Source organism: Brachyhypopomus gauderio, unplaced genomic scaffold (assembly GCF_052324685.1).
Source record: "Brachyhypopomus gauderio isolate BG-103 unplaced genomic scaffold, BGAUD_0.2 sc45, whole genome shotgun sequence".
In the NCBI taxonomy this organism is placed as follows: domain Eukaryota; kingdom Metazoa; phylum Chordata; class Actinopteri; order Gymnotiformes; family Hypopomidae; genus Brachyhypopomus; species Brachyhypopomus gauderio.
Genome location: NW_027506871.1, coordinates 652,131 through 675,000, shown reverse-complemented (window position 1 = coordinate 675,000; position 22,870 = coordinate 652,131). Strand labels below are relative to the sequence as shown.

The 22,870-nt window shown below is 44.0% G+C and overlaps 1 protein-coding gene and 1 long non-coding RNA gene across 2 annotated transcripts in view; one reads left to right on the top strand and one right to left on the bottom strand.

Moving 5' to 3' along the window:
* LOC143486761 (atrial natriuretic peptide receptor 1-like) overlaps positions 1-11,881 on the bottom strand; it is a 24,718-nt gene extending 12,837 nt beyond the window's left edge. The window contains exons 1-10 of the mRNA XM_076986168.1: positions 11,834-11,881; positions 11,554-11,659; positions 11,154-11,286; positions 10,224-10,356; positions 9,704-9,814; positions 9,516-9,618; positions 8,892-9,037; positions 8,704-8,776; positions 7,079-7,223; positions 6,895-6,981 (exon numbers count right to left, since the gene is read on the bottom strand). Coding sequence (XP_076842283.1) covers positions 6,895-6,981; positions 7,079-7,223; positions 8,704-8,776; positions 8,892-9,037; positions 9,516-9,618; positions 9,704-9,814; positions 10,224-10,356; positions 11,154-11,286; positions 11,554-11,659; positions 11,834-11,869 — 1,073 coding nt within the window. The 5' untranslated portion in view covers positions 11,870-11,881. The remainder of the gene's footprint in view (positions 1-6,894; positions 6,982-7,078; positions 7,224-8,703; positions 8,777-8,891; positions 9,038-9,515; positions 9,619-9,703; positions 9,815-10,223; positions 10,357-11,153; positions 11,287-11,553; positions 11,660-11,833) is intronic.
* Positions 11,882-17,930: 6,049 nt separating this feature from the next.
* Positions 17,931-22,870, top strand: part of LOC143486784 (uncharacterized) — a 29,446-nt gene continuing 24,506 nt past the window's right edge. Inside the window, exons 1-2 of the long non-coding RNA XR_013123677.1 lie at positions 17,931-17,984; positions 18,338-18,451. This is a non-coding gene — a long non-coding RNA (uncharacterized LOC143486784). The remainder of the gene's footprint in view (positions 17,985-18,337; positions 18,452-22,870) is intronic.

The window sequence follows — 22,870 nt, the reverse complement described above, 5'->3', positions numbered from 1 at the left end:
TAATAACCAGGAAGACAACATCAGGCAATGAAACGGTTTGAAATGTTTTGAAGAGGCTCATTTGACTACAGAGTCAATCAAAACAACACCATCATTGTACGGTGGATGGACAACAAGCCTGTGAACCTCATTTCTTCTTATGTTGGTACAGAACCAATTGGAAGTGTGAAACGATGGGACCGGAAATCTAAAACACACATTGTGGTTCCAAGGCCAGCTATTGTTGAAATGTACAACAGGTTCATGGGAGGCGTCAATCTCCTTGACATGCTGTCTGCTCTGTATAAATTCAACTTCAAGTCTCGACGATGGTACGTGTACATCTGGTGGCACACCATCACAATTACACTCATCAATGCATGGAACCTCTATCGGCGACATCAGCAGACTCTAAATCCCAACAAAGAACCAATGGCACTACGGCGATTTCATGCTTATGTGGCAACATCTCTGCAGATCAAGGCAAAAAAAAAGTGGCAGGCCAGCACTCTCTCCAGAAGCACCACCACCTCCACCTCGCAAGAGGCTATCAGCCAGTGTGCCTTATGATGTGAGAAGAGACAGAATCGATCATTTCCCCACATGGGAAACCCGCCAAAGATGCAAGTACTGCACCAGCACACATTTCTCCTATGTGTACTGTGAAAATGGAAAGTACATCTTTGCCTGAACAAAGATCGGAACTGCTTTTATGCTTACCGCCATGCTAAATAAAACACGGTGTGTGCAGATCAGCAGGAAGGAAATTTCTTTAACTGCAATGAGAAAAACTAATCATGGTTCATGAATAGGTCAAAGTTCACTGGAGCAGTTGTTCTCCTCAGCTCCATGTCATGTTCCTTGATACATTTTTAAACAAAGAGACTTCTTTGAAAATGTTTTTGTTAACTTCATGAAATCTGTTTTTTAATAAAAACAACAAAGTTTCAACTGACGCCATGAAATATATGAAAGAGAAATGACAGACACATTGTTTTATATAATGTTAAACTCCATACATAAATGCAAATTCCTATTGTACCATATGTGATACATTAAGGATATATGTTATCCAAAATTTTTAAAATTACAAAATTGTGATTTTTAGTTAAAGGTTAAAAATAAAGGTATGATTTTGAATAAATTGGAATTTTTAATTATTATTATTTCATGTGTCAGGCCTTGCAGGTTTAAGTTACGGTAAGCAAAGTCAAAGTTTAGTCAATACCTGAGGAGCATAATATTATTAATTACACATAGAGTTACTAAAACAGGCAACCCCAGTAACGCTAGCTGGTTAGCTTTCCTGGCTAGGTGTTGTGAGGATGCCTGACTAGCTAGCATGAGCAAAAATTTGAAATGAGTGGATGAAAATTCAATATTGTTACAAATTTAGATGTAAAAAAATTGTTGGCACTGTACACAAGATGTACAGTATGACGTTTGCTTTTCCTCTTTAGATACTGTTATCAGCACACACAAAATCACACAACAGGAGGCAATGGACACGATGGCTAAATCCCTCAAGTAAGCACCTGAGAGGTTGTGTGGTGGCATACAGTTGTTTTTTTTTCCTCTCTCCCATGCAATTTTGAGCATCATGACCGTGAGTTTTGTGGTTTATTCAAGGTTGAATGTATGATGTTGAAACGACGTTGGCATATCAACGTTGATTCACTTTTCAAAATCGACACCAAACCTGACCGTGTTTACATGTGTGTCTGTGTGTATACACCAGAGACCGTATATATATATGTATATATAGTTGAAGTCATTCACATTAAACCTCATCAAACTAACCAGGCTTTTTATATTTGGCTGTTAGCCAATAGCTTTTTTTCACTTTTACATTTTTTAAGTGAAACAATATCTTTGTTCAGTAGTAACTAGCTAGGTGGCTTATTTCTAACAGACCATCTGGTTGAGTTGGGATTTTTTTCTGTAACTTGACTAACCTAGCCAAGTGCCTTATTTTGATATTTGGTTAGCTGCTAATGATATATTATCTGATGTTAACAAACTAACAAAAGTTTTGTGAGGCTGTGTGAGAAACCACTAGAAAAGTGCAGGACTCTGGTAAGTAGTGATGCAGAGGTAAGTGATTCCTCACCTTCTGCATACAGTGCACCAGGAGGAAATGAGTTTAATATGGATGTACAGAGCAACAATGCCAATGTGATCTCTGCTGCAAATTACAGAGATTCTGTCAAGATTAACTTTTGTCAGAATGATATTATGCAAGATCACAGTTATGTAGAATTACCGACAGATAGTTGTATCAGTAGTGAGCACAACTACATAATACAGTCGCCAAATACCCTGAAAAGGGAAAATGAGGCTGCAGTGGAGGAAGTACAATATACAATCAACATTAAACTGTTACTGTTTATTTTTTATCTTTAAAATGGAAGTTCAAGTTACTGTTGAATCCATCAAAAACCTGTTAAAGTTGCTTTTTACATTATACAAAATATATCTGTTCAAATATGTTTCATTTCTTTTTTCAATGTTATTACACTTTACATGTCACGCAATATATATGTCTGTGGGTCTTGCTATCTCTGTTAATATATGTGTGTGTGGCATTGGATTGTCAGAGGTGGGGACAGTGAGTAGTTGCTAATCACCTCTGGTGTGTTGAAGTATGTCTTGTCTTGTGCCCCACTCTTGGCCTGCACCTTGACGTGAGTGGGCTTTGAACTAAGCCAGGCCAGTTATTGCAGAACTGATGTGTTAAGGTTTGTTACAAATAACAGTAACATCAAAAGTGATTAACTGCATGTCTATCAGCTTAAGAAGGTAAATAAAAAAGATTATAAGCAAATTTTAAAATGCACATGTAGAAATACGAATTAACAAATATATTGCTTTCACTGACTCAAGTCAGTGAAAGCAAGACTACTAACTTTAATGTATCGTATCCAATTTCTAGTATGATTTGTATAAGTATTTGACAATTTTGGTAATGATAAAAGTGTGGTATGCAACAATTAATGAAAGTAATTAAAATTAATCATCATAAACAAGTAATTAAGAAGATAAGAAACAAATGAATAAATTTTAAAATAGTATAATAAAAACACCCCAATTTGAAATTTACACTAAAATAGCTAGACATTTGTCTGAATTAAAGCATTCAAACAGTAAGCAAATGCATTAAAAAATATATCAGTTCCCATAGGGGTCAGATGAACGCCATCATTTAAAAAGAGTCCAGGAGTTTCTAATAAAATGTGAGTATGATGTACTATAACTCAACTTCTGACACAAAGTTAGCCATCACAACGTTCACCCATTTTCTTGTTTTGTTAATTTTCCTTGGATTAGCAGATCTCCACTGGCGTCGCTGGGTGATGTCAGACAGGACGATCTTCATCTGAGGGAACTGCTGGTGGACATCATGCAGGTCCTGCTTCATTGCTACAACAAGCTCCAGGCTTCTCAGGTGACCCAGGTCATTGCCGCCACAGTGGATGAGCAGGATATCTGGGGCTTTTCTTCCTCTAAGGGACTGGTGGAAATAAGGAATGAGGGACCGCCACTGCATTCCACCGCTGCATAACCAGCGAACCTGAGCATTCAGGCCAAGATGGATGCCAATGGTCCTCCTCGCTCCCTCTTCCCCGCGACGGATATAGCTGTCCCCCAGAATCCAAATTGTGGGACACGTAGATAAACATATTGCATTACAGTTTTGTGTTTCTGAAAACAAAAAAGTATAACTCATTTAACAAGAAACAGAAGGAAAAAAGGCTACAAAGTGTACCATAACAAGGAAGTTATTTTGAGTTGTCCAGCTTCCAAATTGTGTTTAACCAATAGCCTACATTAACTCTGTCCATTTAGCAGGCTAGCTAGCTAACAAGAGTTGTTTAGAATGATTCTTCCTTCGAGGGTTAAGAGCTCAAGATCCTGCAAATGTGGAAAACAACGAATAACCAACACCAATACTAATACTTCATATCATAGTTAATAGCATGCGCTATTGGCGGGAAATGCGCGAATAACCGAATCCCCGAAAACTGAAGGATGACTCTTCTTTTTGTCATTACCTTACATTACATTACATTGTCATAACTTAGTTAGCTCACTGCCATTCCACTTCAGTAAGTTACCATTTGCTATGTTAGCGATCTAACTTTAGATCTAGCTCTCTAGTCAATTTTACGAGCTAAACTTACATAGCTAGCTAGCCAACACTTCGGATTAACATTAGCTTAATGAATAAAAAATTGGCTAGCTAGAAATGGTAAAAGCTAAACACAGCAGAGGTTAACTCCGCTAGTTTATCTGAGCTTATTTTAGCTAACACACGTACAGTACAGTCAGTTATTTAAGGTTGGTTAATTAGCTTAATAACTGCAATTCATGTTACCTAGATAATACTAAGTCATATATTTGAACTTACGATTAGATAAGTGAAATGTGTACTTAAAAGAGTAGTGTAGGTCATTTCAGTCGTCATCGTACAGCAATTTGTAATTCGTAGCAAGATTCCGCTGAAAGTCAAGTTAAGTGAAGCACAGTCCGTATGTGCGACCCCATCTATACTGGTGGGCGTATCCTAATGAATGTGATCAGTTGGGGCGGAGATACTGTCCTGCCTACCGGTTCTAATGCACATGCTCTGGCTCCAATTTTCATCTACTGCGCAAGCGCATCCAAGATGGCAGCGTCCATGATGGCCATCTTGGTAGCTTCAAAAATTCACAATGGGAGTCAACGGTGACGTACCGTCCATTATATATACGGTCTCTGGTCCACACACACACACAAAACATAAGCAGCAAAACCAATCACACGCGGAATAAACTCAATGCGTATAAAATAAACTTGACTGCAAAACACACGGGAGACAATGCAACAAATACGACGCGGAGAAAACTTAACGCGAGAAAAACTCGACCACAAACACATGGGAGAAAAATGCAACAGAAAAGTCGCGAAAAAATCTCTACGCGAGAAAACATAACTTAGGACTCCAGGGGAAGTAACTGGCAGCAGGCAGAATGCCACGACGAAACAAAAACCCTTCCCAAAATAAACGAAGAACGGATAGGAAGAGATAAAGCAGGGGGAAAACTTGAGGTAGGATAGTAAGCAGCGCAGGAGATAGTTACTCAAATAAGTAGTAGAAAAGCAAGAGAGATAAGAGAGAGAGCATAAGATGGCGAGACACCTATACACAAGAAACGCAACCAGAGAAAGGGCTGAGGACGTGAAGGCGAACCAAAACAATTCAACAGTGATCCGTTTCCTTAAGAAGCCATAGAGAAGACCCTCCAGAAAGTCGCGATGTTGCGATTTGCAACTTCAACGCAACTTCAAGCAAACCCCGCGAATTCAGGGCGGTGTTGCAACTTCAGCCAATCACCGCAACTTTCCCGCAAATTTGACCAATCACTGATGTTGTCTTGATGTGACGTCGACAAACTCCCGCCTTATTTCCGTATATACGTTCAAGAGGAGCAGACTGAAAGCAGCATGAGCGACGAAAATAACGGCAAAAAGATCGGGAAAAGCAGTATCCCGGTACACTACATGAAAGCGGGGATAAACTGTTTTTTTTTTTTTAAGTGTCTTATTGTTTCACAACGATGGGTTCATACATGTATTTCCAACAAGTTTAACATTTGTAGCACCAGCCCATCCACTCCAAGTGATTTTTCATAGTCTTTTAAGAGACGGAAAGTCCATTTCTGCCACGGAGCTGTTGCACTTCGAGTGATCATTTCAAGAAAGTGAGAGGGATCATTGTGCATTCTCTGTCCCAACACCTGTGTTTCAGTGGGCAGGGCATACACAACTTGAGAGGGATCATTCCTGCCCAAACTATAGAGTAAGAGAAATAAAATCATTGCTTAAAGTGTTAAAACCAGGGGTTTTATAAGAAGCATAATACCCATAAATAAATAAATCAGAGTTGCCAACTCTCACGCATTGAGCGTGAGACACACATTTATCTCTGATCCATATCTATGAGTTACTAGTTCGCTCTGGCGCCAACCACTGGCGATCGATCTCGATATAATACTTAATTATTATATCCATTTTACAGGCCGCCTGGTAACAACTTACGTTCGCTAACTCCCCCCCCACCCCCCCCGTCAACAATTAATGTTTGCCACCCCCTTCAGGTTCAAATCTCACTCCAAGCGATCTTGAAAAGTTGGCAACCCTGAATAAATAGGTAAATAGATAATTAAAATGGACTACTAAATAGAGGAAACCATACAACATTTACTCCCTATTGCAATGTACTCACAAAAAGCAAAAACACACCACAACTTCCATCGCAATTTTTTTGAAAAACACCCGCAACATCAAACATTGTAGCCCGCAACAATCACAAAAAAGGCCCGCGAAATCCTGGGGGGACTGATAGAGACAGCTAAAACGGATCATTGCTGATTGTGCCTGGAGAGTCTAGGACTGACTCGGGTGCCTCTAGTGTTGTTAGGAGGAGTGGCAGCTGAGCCAGCCCTGACAACGCAATTGACTTTCAGTTCCAGGACTCAGAAGTTTACATTTCTGCTCACATTTAATTTTTCACAATCAATATTTTTTTATTCAGTAACGTGAGGAGGTTAAAATGTAGTGAAGTAAAACTACTTAGGTCAAAATTTACTTGAGTAAAAGTAAAAATTACATATTTCAAAAACTACTCCGAAAATTACAAATTACTCATAAAAAAGTACTCAATTACAGTAACGTGAGTAAATGTAATTTGTTTCTTTCCACCCCTGGTCAGGAAATACCATCATTAACTTAGGAGATAGCAGTGTTAATTCAGGACATAGCAGCGTTAACTCAGGAGATACCAGTGTTATGTCAATGCCACGTTCAGCACCCTTACAGTTGATTCCTCTGAGATGTTCCGAGAGCCGTGTGTGAAGGTTGTTGTAGATGTCATACCTGACCTGCTTTACTTCCTGCCGGATGGTTTTGGAGAGGGAGAATGTCTTTGTTTTAATCTTCTTGATGGCGACGGTGCGTCCATCACTGGAAAAATGGGAAATGGAAAAGGGGATAAACATCTGTGCTAGTTCATGTGTGTGTGTGTGTGTGTGTGTGTGTGTGTGTGTGTGTGTGTTCTCACTAGATGCCGGTGAGTGTGTACAGCTGTTTGCGGGACGTAGGAATGCCGTTACAGGAGTTGAGTGCTGTTACACAGCTGGCGTTTGAATCGCTGTTTACTGCAGGAACACTGATGATACTGCCCATAGCAGCCCTGGCAACATAGTCTACACACACACACACACACACACACACACACACACACACATACACGCACACACACACACACACACACATACACGCACGCGCGCACACATGCACATAAACACACACACACACACACACACACACACACACACACACACACACACACACACATACATACACACACACATACACACACATACACACACATCATATGTGGAAAAACCTTGATTATTCTGCAGACAGGAGCTGCTATCAGTACAGGTGTGTTTACGAGCTAACAGCTGTATTTGGTCCCCTTTCGAGCAGATTTGAGCAGTCAATCAATTTGGGGAAATTCATATGGTAATTAGCTTACTGTCTCAAGTGAAATGTTTGTGTTTTTATGACTTATGAAATTCTGAGATTTGCAGGAGGCGCAGCAAACATCTGCAACCAGCACACACACACACACACACACACACACACACACACACACATGCCCCAATATCTGAGTGAACTCATTGTGCACTACATCTCGCCCTTTGCGCTCCCAAAATTCTCCTAGTTCCAAAAATTTGTAAGACTACAGCCGGAGGCAGAGCTTTCTCCTTTAAAGCCCCCCAATTATGGAATAGCCTTCCAGCTCCAATCCGAGATTCTGACACAGTTCCAATCTTTAAACCTAGACTTAAGACTCACCTATTTAATCAAGCCTTCAGCTAATATTCCCCTTGTAAGGTGTAGGGGCTTGGGGGCCCCCAGACGTTGAGATTTCTGGTGATCTGAGATGTTGATGCTGTCATCCAGCTGTGTCTTGGCATCACTCTATTTGTGACTGACTTGACTGGAAAGCAATGTCTCAGTGAGCCCTCATGCCTGTGGTCACCTCTGAACCCCTCCCTTTAGTTATGCTGCTATAGATTAGCCTGCCGGAGCCACATGCTCATCACTGGCATGTGAGCTCTGTACATTTCAATCAATGGTGGTTTAAATTCATGTCCACTCAGTCTGTGTTGTCTTTTTGCATGCCTCTACCCAAGACGATTGCATGCAAACACCTACAAGCACCTGGGAGATGGTCTGGCTTGCTGGTGGATGCACCGATGCCGGTGTTGAATGTGCCATTGCCACAAGAGGACGTGCTGATGCTAGCTCCTACCTGAGGCTCACCATCTGCACTGAAGGGACTGTGACTACTTGGCCGGGGAACAAGAACCTTAACTTCATCTGTAGAACCACCTTTTGTCCACAAATATGGACTTGTGCTAGCGGGCTGCCCAATGGAGGATGAGTTCCCTTTTGAGTCTTGGTCCTCCCGAGGTTTCTTCCTAATCCCCACCATCATAGGGAGTTTTTCCTTGCCACTGTCACCTTTGGCTTGCTCATTAGGGATCTGGACCCATACGATTGTAAAGCTGCTTTGTGACAACATGTGTTGTAAAAAGCACTATATAAATAAACTTGACTTGACACACACACACACGCACACACACACACACACACACACACACACACATTTACCTTGTTTAATATTATCAAAGTCAATGATCCAGCTCTCATCCCACAGCAACTTCTGTTTCTGGTATCTGAACCACTACAAACACAGAATAACAAACATGAACGTGTGTGTGTGTGTGTGTGCGTGTGTGTGTGTGTGTGCGTGTGTGTGTGTATGTGTGTGTGTGTGTATGTCTGATATCTGTTCTCACCATTGCGGTGATGAAGAAGCTGATGATGACGGTGGTTACAGTGAGGCCGATAGCAGCACGAACTGAAGCGCTTAGAGGACAGTCGCCACAATCAGCAGGACACGTAGAACATCTCTCCTCTTCCTCACACACACCGTCCCCGCACACTACACACACACACACACACACCCCACAATCAGCAGGACACGTAGAACATCTCTCCTCTTCCTCACACACACCGTCCCCGCACACTACACACACACACCCACACACACACACACACATACACACACACACCCCACAATCAGCAGGACATGTACAACATCTCTCCTCTTCCTCACACACACCGTCCCCGCACACTACACACACACACACACACACACACACACACACACACACACACCCCACAATCAGCAGGACATGTACAACATCTCTCCTCTTCCTCACACACACCGTCCACACACACTACATACACACACACACACACACACACACACACACACACACACACACAGTTCTACCAGTTTACAAAGCAAAATGTTTTGGAGGTTCTTCTGGTTTATCCAGCATTTTCTCAGCACTACAAGCTCTCTCGCTATATGTTGGTATGAGTGGGAGGCGGAAAAAGGGGCGGGGCTACAGTACTGATGATGGGCAGGACGGTGGACTTGGCCTCCAGGGCCACCTGCATGTTCCCCACGCGGATGTGAGCGATCAGGGACGTCAGGCCCTCGTGGAACAGCACCACCTACACAGGAGAAAAGCATTGTGGGTAATGGAGTTTTAGTCAGGGGGATGAGGATGAATGAGGATGAACAAGCTCTTCCACACACCCTGGCAGACCAGTTAGTCTGTGTCATTTTCCCTGATGTGGAGATTGTATGTGTAAAAATTCTGCCGTCATCAGGAATCCAAGGACCACAAATCCTCTCATCTGCGGCTTTCTGCACACACACACACACACACACACACACACACACACACACACACACACACACACACACACAGAAATAAAGAGAGTGAAATCAAAGCAAAATAAAGACAAAGCAAAATAAAGAAATTACTGCAATCTGCATCTACATTTTTGATATAGCAGCACTTTAAACAGCAGCACCGCCTGATGTGAAGACGCGTTGTGGAACGCTGAAGCAGACCTGAAGATAGACGAGTTTCTGGATACATCACATTACAAAAATGCTGAGCAGGCATCCCACACACTGACATATTACTTAGCCCTATGTCCAATCAGAACAGTATAAAATAGATAGAGGGTGAAGGAGAGATAACCAGGTAATCCTAAGGCAAGCGTGTGTGTGTGTGTGTGTGTGTGTGTGTGTGTGTGTGTGTGTGTACCATGTAACCCATGGGGCAGGAGTGGATGTTGGCGTGATGAATGCAGCAGTTTTCTCCATTTGCGTCTTTCCAGTTGGTTGGACAGTCGTGCTGCTCACAGAAACGTCTCGCTTCAGCTGGATCGGTGATCGCCCTGGGAACCCAGAGTAACCCTCACACACACAACCAGAACACTCTATTGCCCTCACACACACAACCAGAACACTCTACCACCCTCACACACACAACCAGAACACTCTACAACCCTCACACACACAACCAGAACACACTACAACCCTCACACACAACCAGAACACACTACAACCCTCACACACACAACCAGAACACTCTACAACCCTCACACACACAACCAGAACACACTACAACCCTCACACACACAACCAGAACACACACAACCAGAACACTCTACAACCCTCACACAACCAGAACACACTACAACCCTCACACACAACCAGAACACACTACAACCCTCACACACACAACCAGAACACACTACAACCCTCACACACACATCCAGAACACTCTACTACCCTCACACACACAACCAGAACACACTACAACCCTCACACACACAACCAGAACACTCTACCACCCTCACACACAACCAGAACACACTACAACCCTCACACACACAACCAGAACACACTACAACCCTCACACACACAACCAGAACACTCTACAACCCCCTCACACACAACCAGAACACACTACAACCCTCACACACACAACCAGAACACACTACAACCCTCACACACACATCCAGAACACTCTACTACCCTCACACACACAACCAGAACACTCTACCACCCTCACACACACAACCAGAACACTCTACAACCCTCACACACAACAACAACAACAACACTTCACTGCCCAATCAAAACAACAACAGAAAAAAGAGATGGGAGGAGAGAGAGAGAGAGAGTGTACCTGTGTACGAAAATGTTGTTGTCCACGGCCCACTGGTAGAATTCATCTCTGACGGTTACCGAGTAAATAACATTAAAGTCCTCGCCAGTCAAAACTTTCTCCGGAGGACGCAGCACCCAGGCCATCTCCAACCCTGCGGACAAACACACACACACACACACACACACACACACCCCGGAGAGGCCGTGTAAGAGCAGAGATGCTCTGTTTGATCAGCTCTTGAGAGCCGGTGCTGTTACTACTTAATATGGACTATTAGACGAGTGGTCTCATTAATGCACCAGGTTACACTATTCGGAGCAGTCTGTGAACCTGTACATACGCAACACGTTAATGACCATGTTAGGGAAAGATGATATACTGTAGATATTAGAGGAGACAGATGTCTGCGGGAACAAACCTCCACAGTCGATCATGTTGACCTCGTCGGGCTTGTCCAGAGGCCAGCAGTCATACTCGCTGTTGTCCAGGTCATGCCAGCCAGATACCGTACTGAGGAGCAGCAACTGGGCACAGCGGAAAGATAATAAAATAAATGAAAAGAAATGAAAATTAAACAATCACTTATTGGGCCTAAATCTGAGTCAAATCTACATTTTATGTGCAGAAATATTTAAAATGAAAAAATAAAGCAATAATAAACAATACTAATAATAAAACCATTATAAAATGGGTCTTACCAGATAAGCACGTCGGTAATGACTAGAAGCGATCATATTTATTTGATTGCCCGGTCTGTCTCTCGCCATCATTAATGAGTTTGTGTCATTCTAATGTGAAACAGCCCTGCAGAGGGTCGTGCGGGGGGGTTGGGGGGGTTGGGGGGGGGCTTGGTGTACGCGCATGCGCCCATAACGCTCACGCGCAGTTAGTCAGATTATTAATTACGATTATTTTATGTAGAATATGGCGAGAAATTCACTTCTAAGTTTAATTGTTTGTTTTGACACTCCAATTAATCAAACCCACTCCAATTTTCGGTTTTCAATGTACTTTTTATAAGTCATGCTTTGAGTGATTTGCTTTTATTGTGCAGTTAAATTTCCCACAAATTAAACCTAATTTGTCTTATTTTAGCGTTATCAACAAATATTAATCGTTTGAGTAATACTGACAGAATACTGACAGTGTTACCAGGTGTGCCGTACCCAACTATTATATGGAGAAATTTGAAATACGGTAATATTCTACCACCTACCGGTGACTGAAATGTTTAGGATTTTGTTATCGACGTTTACTTATTTTTTTATTTGTACTCTTTATGTATGTATTTTATGTACTTCATTTATGTATTTTGTAACTTAGAGAATCCTCTCCCTCGGTTTCGGGGTGTCTGGGTTAAGGGCAGGTACTTGTTTCCTATATACACCTTTACCAGCCTGGAATACCTGAAGCATTTAGCTCTTTTTTCGTCTCCATGACAGTTTGAGCAAATCATAATATTTCCAGGTGTATCTGGTAAGAACAGCAGTTCTGTAAACGTAATTCAAGTGTACTGTTGACATCTACTGTGCTGGTGAGTGCATGCTGCCACCTGCTGGTACATGACTGCATTACATTAACTTGCAGGATCCTTGAGTAATTTTGAATCCTCTGAATATATGGTATCTCATCTGTAGATGTAGCCTACAAATGAATTATTAATATTTGGTAAAGGTTAAAATTAAACATTAATCACTGTAAGGGGGAGGGATGATGTGTTGCTATATATTGGTCATAGCATCCGTCCATCCGTCCGCCCATCCATCCATCCATCCATCCATCCATCCATCCATCCATCCTAATGGAGCTAATGTGGCTGTAATTAAGGATAGAACGGCACTTCCAGAAAAACATCAGGACAAGCTGAAAAACCTGTGTGGACCAGAAGCTACAGAGAGTAGAAGAGTTAAAGGAGAAGTTTGGCCCGCGAACTAAAGTCTGTTTGGAGTTTTGGCCCCCGGTGCTGCACTTGAGTTTGACCGCCCTGGTCTAGGTCTTCTCCCGTACCCCCACATACAGCTCATGGGAGGAGTGTGATGCCCTGATAGATGGAGCACACCCTCCAGTGCCCCCACTACACTGATATATGCAGCACACCCTCCAGTGCCCCCACTACACTGATATATGCAGCACACCCTCCAGTGCCCCCACTACACTGATAGACGCAGCACACCCTCCAGTGCCCCCACTACACTGATATATGCAGCACACCCTCCAGTGCCCCCACTACACTGATAGACGCAGCACACCCTCCAGTGCCCCCACTACACTGATATATGCAGCACACCCTCCAGTGCCCCCACTACACTGATAGATACAGCACACCCTCCAGTGCCCCCACTACACTGATAGATACAGCACACCCTCCAGTGCCCCCACTACACTGATATATGCAGCACACCCTCCAGTGCCCCCACTACACTGATATATGCAGCACACCCTCCAGTGCCCCCACTACACTGATATATGCAGCACACCCTCCAGTGCCCCCACTACACTGATAGACGCAGCACACCCTCCAGTGCCCCCACTACACTGATATATGCAGCACACCCTCCAGTGCCCCCACTACACTGATAGATACAGCACACCCTCCAGTGCCCCCACTACACTGATAGATACAGCACACCCTCCAGTGCCCCCACTACACTGATATATGCAGCACACCCTCCAGTGCCCCCACTACACTGATAGACGCAGCACACCCTCCAGTGCCCCCACTACACTGATATATGCAGCACACCCTCCAGTGCCCCCACTACACTGATAGATACAGCACACCCTCCAGTGCCCCCACTACACTGATAGATACAGCACACCCTCCAGTGCCCCCACTACACTGATATATGCAGCACACCCTCCAGTGCCCCCACTACACTGATAGACGCAGCACACCCTCCAGTGCCCCCACTACACTGATATATGCAGCACACCCTCCAGTGCCCCCACTACACTGATATATGCAGCACACCCTCCAGTGCCCCCACTACACTGATAGATACAGCACACCCTCCAGTGCCCCCACTACACTGATAGATGCAGCACACCCTCCAGTGCCCCCACTACACTGATAGACGCAGCACACCCTCCAGTGCCCCCACTACACTGATATATGCAGCACACCCTCCAGTGCCCCCACTACACTGTTAGCCAGTCCAGATATTTCATAGCAGTTAGGCCTATCTGACAATCAGACAATCCATTCCATCTATTGTAAATCATTAATTAACCAAGCGGTTATAATCTTAGTGTGTTGTCAGAAAGACTCAAATTATTAAACGGGGTTACAGAAGTACATGAAAGAGTTAAAGAAGGAAAGGCGATAGTGGGAGAGGAAGTCAGGATCATTAGCTGCTTCTTCTTCTGGGGTTGTGGTTTGGGTCATTTTAGATCAGATCTGGAGAATGTGCTTCATTTAGCTCAAGTTCTCTATTTTATCAGCAGATGTCTACCGTTGTATGTTAGAACTGTCTGAATCTGTCAGAATATGTCACACTGTCCTCAGCCTGGAGAGACATGATTAAGCCCCCACATTACTGTCGGTTTGGACACACGGTGTCTCTCTCCCTCTACCACACCAGTGTTAATTTTGACAGCAATTTTTGATTTAGATTTAGTCTTAGTCTTTTGATTAAAATGTCATTTAGTTTTAGTCATAATTTAGTCATTGGATTTTCTAACTAATTATCATTAGAATTTAGTCAACTAATTATCAAAAGAACTTAGTTGACTAAAATATAAATGGTGTAATAGTCATTATATACACTTGCACAAAATGAAACATTTATTAACCAGTTACAGAATATTATTGTTTGTATGTGCAATATATACAAAAACAAATAAATTTCCAAACAACTTTATTGACCTGAACTTATAGTTATTGAGCATAACGAATAACAAAACATTGATGACCAGTAGGCCCGCTCTACCTGAAAACATATGGAGTCTGTTCTGAACAATACATATTACATTCTATATAAAACTGGGTGCCGTAAATACAATGCCATAGCCCGCAGATGTCGTTTCATTTGTCGTATTTTTCCCTACATCATTGTCACACATGGTTTACACACCGTCTTCTTTTTATCAAAGTCAAAGGAGAAATGTGTCCATATATCACCTCTTATCTTTCTCCCAGCATGACATTGTAGAGTTAACGTCGAGTTGAATTTCATGAGTGACCACAGTTCACAGGCTGGTTTGGTTCTAACGGGTTCTGTGCGATGTGAAGACGTTAGTTCTGATTGGACGGTTAGTAGTTACAGTTGGATCTCTTATTAACTTATACCTACCTTTCTCAAAAGCTAAATCAGATCTGATTGAATGTCGTCACTGGCCAATATTTTCATCTCGTTTTTATTCGTTGACAAAAATGTCCATTAATTTCGTCATCGTTTTTATCCCTTCGTATAGTTTTTATTTAGTTATCGTCGTTTTCGTCATGAAAAAAAGGTTCGAAAATTATTTGTCAACGAAATTAACATTGTACCATACCCTCTCCCTCTACCTCACCCTCTCTCTCACTGTACCTCACCCTCTCTCTCTCTCTACCCCAACCACACCCTCTCTCTCCCTCTACCTCACGCTCTCTCTACCCCACCCTCTCTCTCCCTCTACCACACCCTCTCTCTCTCTCTCTCTACCTCACCCTCTCTCTACCTCAACCTCACCCTCTCTCTCCCTCTACCACACCCTCTCTCTCTCTCTCTCTACCTCACCCTCTCTCTACCTCAACCTCACCCTCTCTCTCCCTCTACCACACCCTCTCTCTCCCTCACCCTCTCTCTACTTCTACCTCACCCTCTCTCTCCCTCTACCACACCCTCTCTCTCCCTCTACCACACCCTCTCTCTCCCTCTACCACACCCTCTCTCTCACTCTACCACACCCTCTCTCTCACTCTACCACACCCTCTCTCTACCTCTACCATACCCTCTCTCTACCTCTACCTCACGCTCCCTCTACCACACCCTCTCTCTCTCTCTCTCTCTCTCTACCTCACCCTCTCTCTACCTCAACCTCACCCTCTCTCTCCCTCTACCACACCCTCTCTCTCCCTCTACCTCACCCTCTCTCTCACTCTACCATACCCTCTCTCTCCCTCATCTTCTCTCTCCCTCTACCTCACCCTCTCTCTCACTCTACCATACCCTTTCTCTCCCTCTACCTCACCCTCTCTCTACCCCACCCTCTCTCTCCCTCTACCACACCCTCTCTCTCCCTCTACCTCACCCTCTCTCTCACTCTACCATACCCTCTCTCTCCCTCATCTTCTCTCTCCCTCTACCTCACCCTCTCTCTCACTCTACCATACCCTTTCTCTCCCTCTACCTCACCCTCTCTCTACCCCACCCTCTCTCTCCCTCTACCACACCCTCTCTCTCTCTCTCTCTCTCTAGCTCAACCTCACCCTCTCTCTCCCTCTACCACACCCTCTCTCTCCCTCACCCTCTCTCTACCTCTACCTCACCCTCTCTCTCCCTCTACCACACCCTCTCTCTTCCTCTACCACACCCTCTCTCTCACTCTACCACACCCTCTCTCTACCTCTACCACACCCTCTCTCTACCTCTACCTCACCCTCTCTCTTCCTCTACCACACACTCTCTCTCACTCTACCACACCCTCTCTCTACCTCTACCATACCCTCTCCCTCTACCTCACCCTCTCTCTCCCTCTACCTCACCCTCTCTCTCCCTCTACCACACCCTCTCTCTCCCTCTACCACACCCTCTCTCTCCCTCACCCTCTCTCTACCTCTACCTCACCCTCTCTCTCCCTCTACCACACCCTCTCTCTTCCTCTACCACACCCTCTCTCTCACTCTACCACACCCTCTCTCTACCTCTACCACACCCTCTCTCTACCTCTACCTCACCCTCTCTCTTCCTCTACCACACACTCTCTCTCACTCTACCACACCCTCTCTCTACCTCTACCATACCCTCTCCCTCTACCTCACCCTCTCTCTCCCTCTACCTCACCCTCTCTCTCCCTCTACCACACCCTCTCTCTCACTCTACCACACCCTCTCTCTCCCTCTACCTCACCCTCTCTCTCCCTTTATCTCACCCTCTCTCCCTCTACCTAAAAAATGTAAATGTGCCATATTTATCAATTGTGATTTTTTACACCGCAATCGAAATTTGTCCTCCGCTTTTTACCCATCTGTGCAGTTAACACACACACACACTAGTGATTACTAGGGGGCTGTGGTACACACACACACTAGTGATTACTAGGAGTCTGTGGTACACACACACACTAGTGATTACTAGGAGTCTGTGGTGGGCAGCCCTAGCCCTAGCCTGGGGAGCAGTTGGGGTTATGTGTCTTGCTCAAGGGCACTTCAGTCATGGCCTCAGGCCTGGGAATTGAACCCACGACCCTCCAGTCACAAGACCAGTTCCCTACCACCAAGCCATGACTGCCCCACCTCACCCTCTCTCTCCCTCTGACTGAGACTGAATGAAAAGGTGTATACTCATAGTATATTCATACTTCATTAAGTCTAGTAGGGGAGAGTGATTCTGAGGAAAGAATGTTGTTGACAAACTACTGCTGGACACTCAAGAGGTATGAGAGGAATGTTCCTGAGGAATGTAGCCGTGGTAATAGTCATTTTTGCTCGAATATTTGAATGTTTATTTTTTTTTATGAACTTCACCAAGCTTTGTATTACAACTTCAATTATAAGTTAAGCTAAAACTTTGAGAAAAGAAAAAAGAAGGTTTTTGTATATGGTTCCTTTTGGGGGTTCCCCCCCTTGTTTGTTGTAGTGCGACACACGTCTGAGCTATCCGGTGCTTTTGCGGCAAAATCGCCAGTAGCATCGTGAATGCTGAACTGGTAAGCAGGTGTTTTGCGCTCTCCCGTAAATTTCTCACTTTAAAGGTCTAGAAGCTTATCTTTTAAGTAAGTTTAAGAGATATAAACTTTGCTGTGTGAAGTTACATCGCTAGTTGACATGTATATGAACCTCTCTTTCTAAACTCAAACTAAACTTTCTAAACTTTAAACTGAGTTAGACAACGCTTTTAACATTGGTGTCGAGTCATCCACTGTTTTATGCCTCGTGCAGGCGGGAGAGAGAGAGAGAGAGAGTGAGGGAGAAGCAGAGTCTGTGTGCGTGTGTGTGTGTGTGCATGTGTGTGCGCGTGCGTGTGTGTGCGTGTGCTGATTCTGCCCCATGTCTCACTCAGAGAGAAGCATCGTGGACACTGAACTGAATAAACAACGCAGAGCACCGTATCCCAGTGTGTTGTGTGACTTCTTCGCCCGCCCGGAGTCCATCGTCCGGTTAATGTCTGCTACAGGTATGTTCCTGAGATATGTTCCTGAGGTATGTTCCTGAAGTATGTTCCTGAGATATGTTCCTGAGGTATGTTCCTGAGGTATGTTCCTGAGGCCAGGAACCATCAAAATCCTTACGAATGCTGCCCACCCCATACATTTTGAACATTATTTCTATCCCTGGGATTCACTAGTTAATCGGTGTTCCTTGCAAACAGCCTGTACGTTACTTCTTGGGTTTCTCCTGTGTCGTGTGGGGTCCTCATTAGTAATAACCATAAGTTGTGCTTCCATTGTCACTAGTGTCCATCTCCCTCTCTGTGTCTGTAGCAAACAAATACAAACAAATACAGTTGGTGCCCACACCACTAATACAAATCAAATACCAACAAATACAATTGGTGCCCACAACTCCAATACCAATCAAATACAAACAAATACAGTTGGTGCCCATACCACCAATACCAATCAAATACCAACAAATACAATTGGTGCCCACTCCATCTGGAACCCACAACATCCAATAGTCTGTATAAACAAGCGGCCTAGCCTCTGCCAGGTGAGGTTCATGCCACCCTTCAGGTTGAGAGAGTTAACACTCTGCTCCTTAGTCAAACCTCTCTGAGATGGTGCTGCTCCCTTTGTATTGACACACACACTCAGTCTGGTTCTTGATGTCGGGGTTTTTATCCCATTACTGTCGTCACTGTAAATACATAAAGGAAAATGGGTCATGTCATACTCCAGGTCATTTTAATTCTATCCCATTGGGTGATTCTAAAGAAACTTTTTAGCCTTCTCATATCCTGTGTTACTTGTTACCTTTCAGGCAGTAACCATGGCCTCCCCACTGCTGGTCGTATTAGAGGACACAAAAAGCCTCTTTGCAGTGTGAGGGAGAAAGACACACATTATACAGGGTCTGTCAATGTCTAACACTCTTTACTGTGAAGCTGTCATACTTCCAGAAGTGGTTGATCTTAGGGTCACGTGGACCCGCCCTGTGCTCCTCACGTCTCCTTCTCACGCGCTTTCCACCAAATGACTGCCACTATTCCACAATAAAATCAATTACTATTGTCACTGAACCCACTAGCAACCACATCACCACTCTTCTGGATCTCTTCTTCTCTACCACTCGGTCCCCTTCACCCTCCATGTCTTTCTTCAGTGCTTACGTGTTACCAGAACGTAAACAGTCACACAGGATGCAGGGTGAAGTCAGGATCCATTAGTCTACTCTTCTGGCTTCTTTTCTACCAGCTGTGGCACACGTCTAAAGTGGCCGGCGTGGACCCACGTGGTCTGCGCTGTCACCTTAACGGCCATCCTCGTCACCAGGAGGACTTGGAAGGGCCCTGTCCACCTCTGGTTGTTCCACCTCAGAGTCCTGAATTCTCATTCTCTGGGTTGGATGTCATGCAGTGGACCGGTGGCGGGATCAGGTGGTGGGATCAGGGAGTGCTTCTCTAACCTGCTTGTGGACAGAGTTCAGAGTAGAAGAGAGTTGTACACAATAATCTAACATCTGTGGTAGGGTTGAGTCTGTCACTGCCATCCCATGCGTTTGAGAGGCAGGAGGTGGTTCTTACGTTTGCTTTGTTTAATTAGCGTTTATGGCACGTGACACAGTGACTATAAAAGCCTTGGTGCTGGTGCGGGTGTCATTTCTGCTGGTCGTAACTGGGAGGGTTGATTGGTGGATTGTTGTGTGTGGCTAGCACTGGCACGACGTGAGTAGTAAATGTGCGAGTCCATTTGAACTGCGAAGCATGTTTCCAGCCTTGCGGTGGTAAGTACTAGCATCACTGATTCTGCTAGCGGTATTTAACGGTGGAGTGTCTCACTGTTTAGTCATTGGGTTTGTGTAGATTGTGTACAGTCGGTGTGTTGATGGTCAGCTACGTTGTTGTAGTTATCTGGACGTGGTGAGGACAGTTTCTCCTGGTCTAGGCGGGTGGAGAGCGTAGCCGATCTGTGGCGCACTACTTATAGCTTATTAGCCCAATAGTCCACACTGTGGGTCAGAGGATAAGGCTATTTATCAGGTAGGTGTCCTGGCTGATTCAAACTTCATTTTGTGGGATCTTTGATGTTAAACGCCATGTTGGGTTTTTAATAAGCTGGAGGTTTGTTAATTATATTTCTTTGTACCACAACGCATCTAACGGCTCTAGTTTCTCTCGTTCAGAGGAGTAAGGACTGGCTGTTGGCTGAGCACTGCGTTCCCATCTGTTGTTTTATACTTGAATTTGAGAGGTATTTTAGGATATATTATATTAGCCTTGATTGTGTAAGATCTAAACTTTTGGGTTAATTGTGGTACTAGATCCCTTGCTGAGCCAAAGTGTGGGGTGAGTGTATTTTGTTTATTGCAGTGTGTATTTTGGATTATTATTTTTATTGTTTGTGTTATTTGTCCACCTCTGCCCTAATACTAGTGGTTTGCTGTGTTTTCTTTTCTTTGGTTGAGCGTGTGCTGTGGAGTGGGTATTGTTTGTTTGGTTTTACCTGATTTATTCATTTTTGTTTGGTCTAGTGTGTTGTGAAGCTGCCTTGGGAGCCGTATTTGTGTTCGTTTGTTATTGAGTGTTTGTCGCTTGAGCAGAGTGGTGTCATCACTCACACTCTAATAGCCCTTATCCGCAGTATTGTCTTTTAGTGATATTGTTTAATGTCTTATGTTTGTAATGAACCTTGCGTAGAGTTTGACTGTTCTTAGCTAATTTATTTGAGCACTCTAGTAACTTTGGGGTGGCGTAGTCAGGGTGAAGGAGAAGGGAGACAGACCAGACAATGAGGGGCGGGTGGTGTAGCTTCCGCTCCACCTTTAGTCTATCAGCTCAACCCTAGCCTTGTGTCTCCACACGCTCACACATCTTCACAGCCAACCAGGCTGCTTGTGTTGTGTCTTTGTGTTGTGTCTTTGTGTTGTGTCTGCTTGTGTTGTGTCTTTGTGTTGTGTCTGCTTGTGTTGTCTCTTTGTGTTGTGTCTGCTTGTGTTGTGTCTGCTTGTGTTGTGTCTTTGTGTTGTCTTTGTGTTGTGTCTTTGTGTTGTGTCTGCTTGTGTTGTGTCTTTGTGTTGTGTCTTTGTGTTGTGTTTTTGTGTTGTGTCTGCTTGTGTTGTGTCTGTTTATGTTGTGTCTGCTTGTGTTGTGTCTGCTTGTGTTGTGTCTGTTTATGTTGTGTCTGCTTGTGTTGTGTCTTTGTGTTGTGTTTTTGTGTTGTGTCTGCTTGTGTTGTGTCTGCTTGTGTTGTGTCTGTTTGTGTTGTGTCTGCTTGTGTTGTGTCTGCTTGTGTTGTGTCTGTGTTGTGTCTGCTTGTGTTGTGTCTGTTTGTGTTGTGTCTGCTTGTGTTGTGTCTTTGTGTTGTGTCTGCTTGTGTTGTGTCTGTTTGTGTTGTGTCTGCTTGTGTTGTGTCTGCTTGTGTTGTGTCTGCTTGTGTTGTGTCTGCTTGTGTTGTGTCTGCTTGTGTTGTGTCTTTGTGTTGTGTCTGCTTGTGTTGTGTCTGTTTGTGTTGTGTCTGCTTGTGTTGTGTCTGCTTGTGTTGTGTCTGCTTGTGTTGTGTCTGCTTGTGTTGTGTCTTTGTGTTGTGTCTGCTTGTGTTGTGTCTGTTTATGTTGTGTTTGCTTGTGTTGTGTCTGTTTGTGTTGTGTCTGCTTGTGTTGTGTCTGTTTATGTTGTGTCTGCTTGTGTTGTGTCTTTGTGTTGTGTTTTTGTGTTGTGTCTGCTTGTGTTGTGTCTGCTTGTGTTGTGTCTGTTTGTGTTGTGTCTGCTTGTGTTGTGTCTGCTTGTGTTGTGTCTTTGTGTTGTGTCTGCTTGTGTTGTGTCTGTGTTGTGTCTGCTTGTGTTGTGTCTGCTTGTGTTGTGTCTGCTTGTGTTGTGTCTGTTTGTGTTGTGTCTGCTTGTGTTGTGTCTGCTTGTGTTGTGTCTTTGTGTTGTGTCTGCTTGTGTTGTGTCTGCTTGTGTTGTGTCTTTGTGTTGTGTTTTTGTGTTGTGTCTGCTTGTGTTGTGTCTGTTTATGTTGTGTCTGCTTGTGTTGTGTCTGTTTGTGTTGTGTCTGCTTGTGTTGTGTCTGTTTATGTTGTGTCTGCTTGTGTTGTGTCTTTGTGTTGTGTTTTTGTGTTGTGTCTGCTTGTGTTGTGTCTGCTTGTGTTGTGTCTGTTTGTGTTGTGTCTGCTTGTGTTGTGTCTGCTTGTGTTGTGTCTTTGTGTTGTGTCTGCTTGTGTTGTGTCTGCTTGTGTTGTGTCTGTGTTGTGTCTGCTTGTGTTGTGTCTGCTTGTGTTGTGTCTGCTTGTGTTGTGTCTTTGTGTTGTGTCTGCTTGTGTTGTGTCTGCTTGTGTTGTGTCTTTGTGTTGTGTCTGCTTGTGTTGTGTCTGCTTGTGTTGTGTCTGCTTGTGTTGTGTCTTTGTGTTGTGTCTGCTTGTGTTGTGTCTGTTTGTG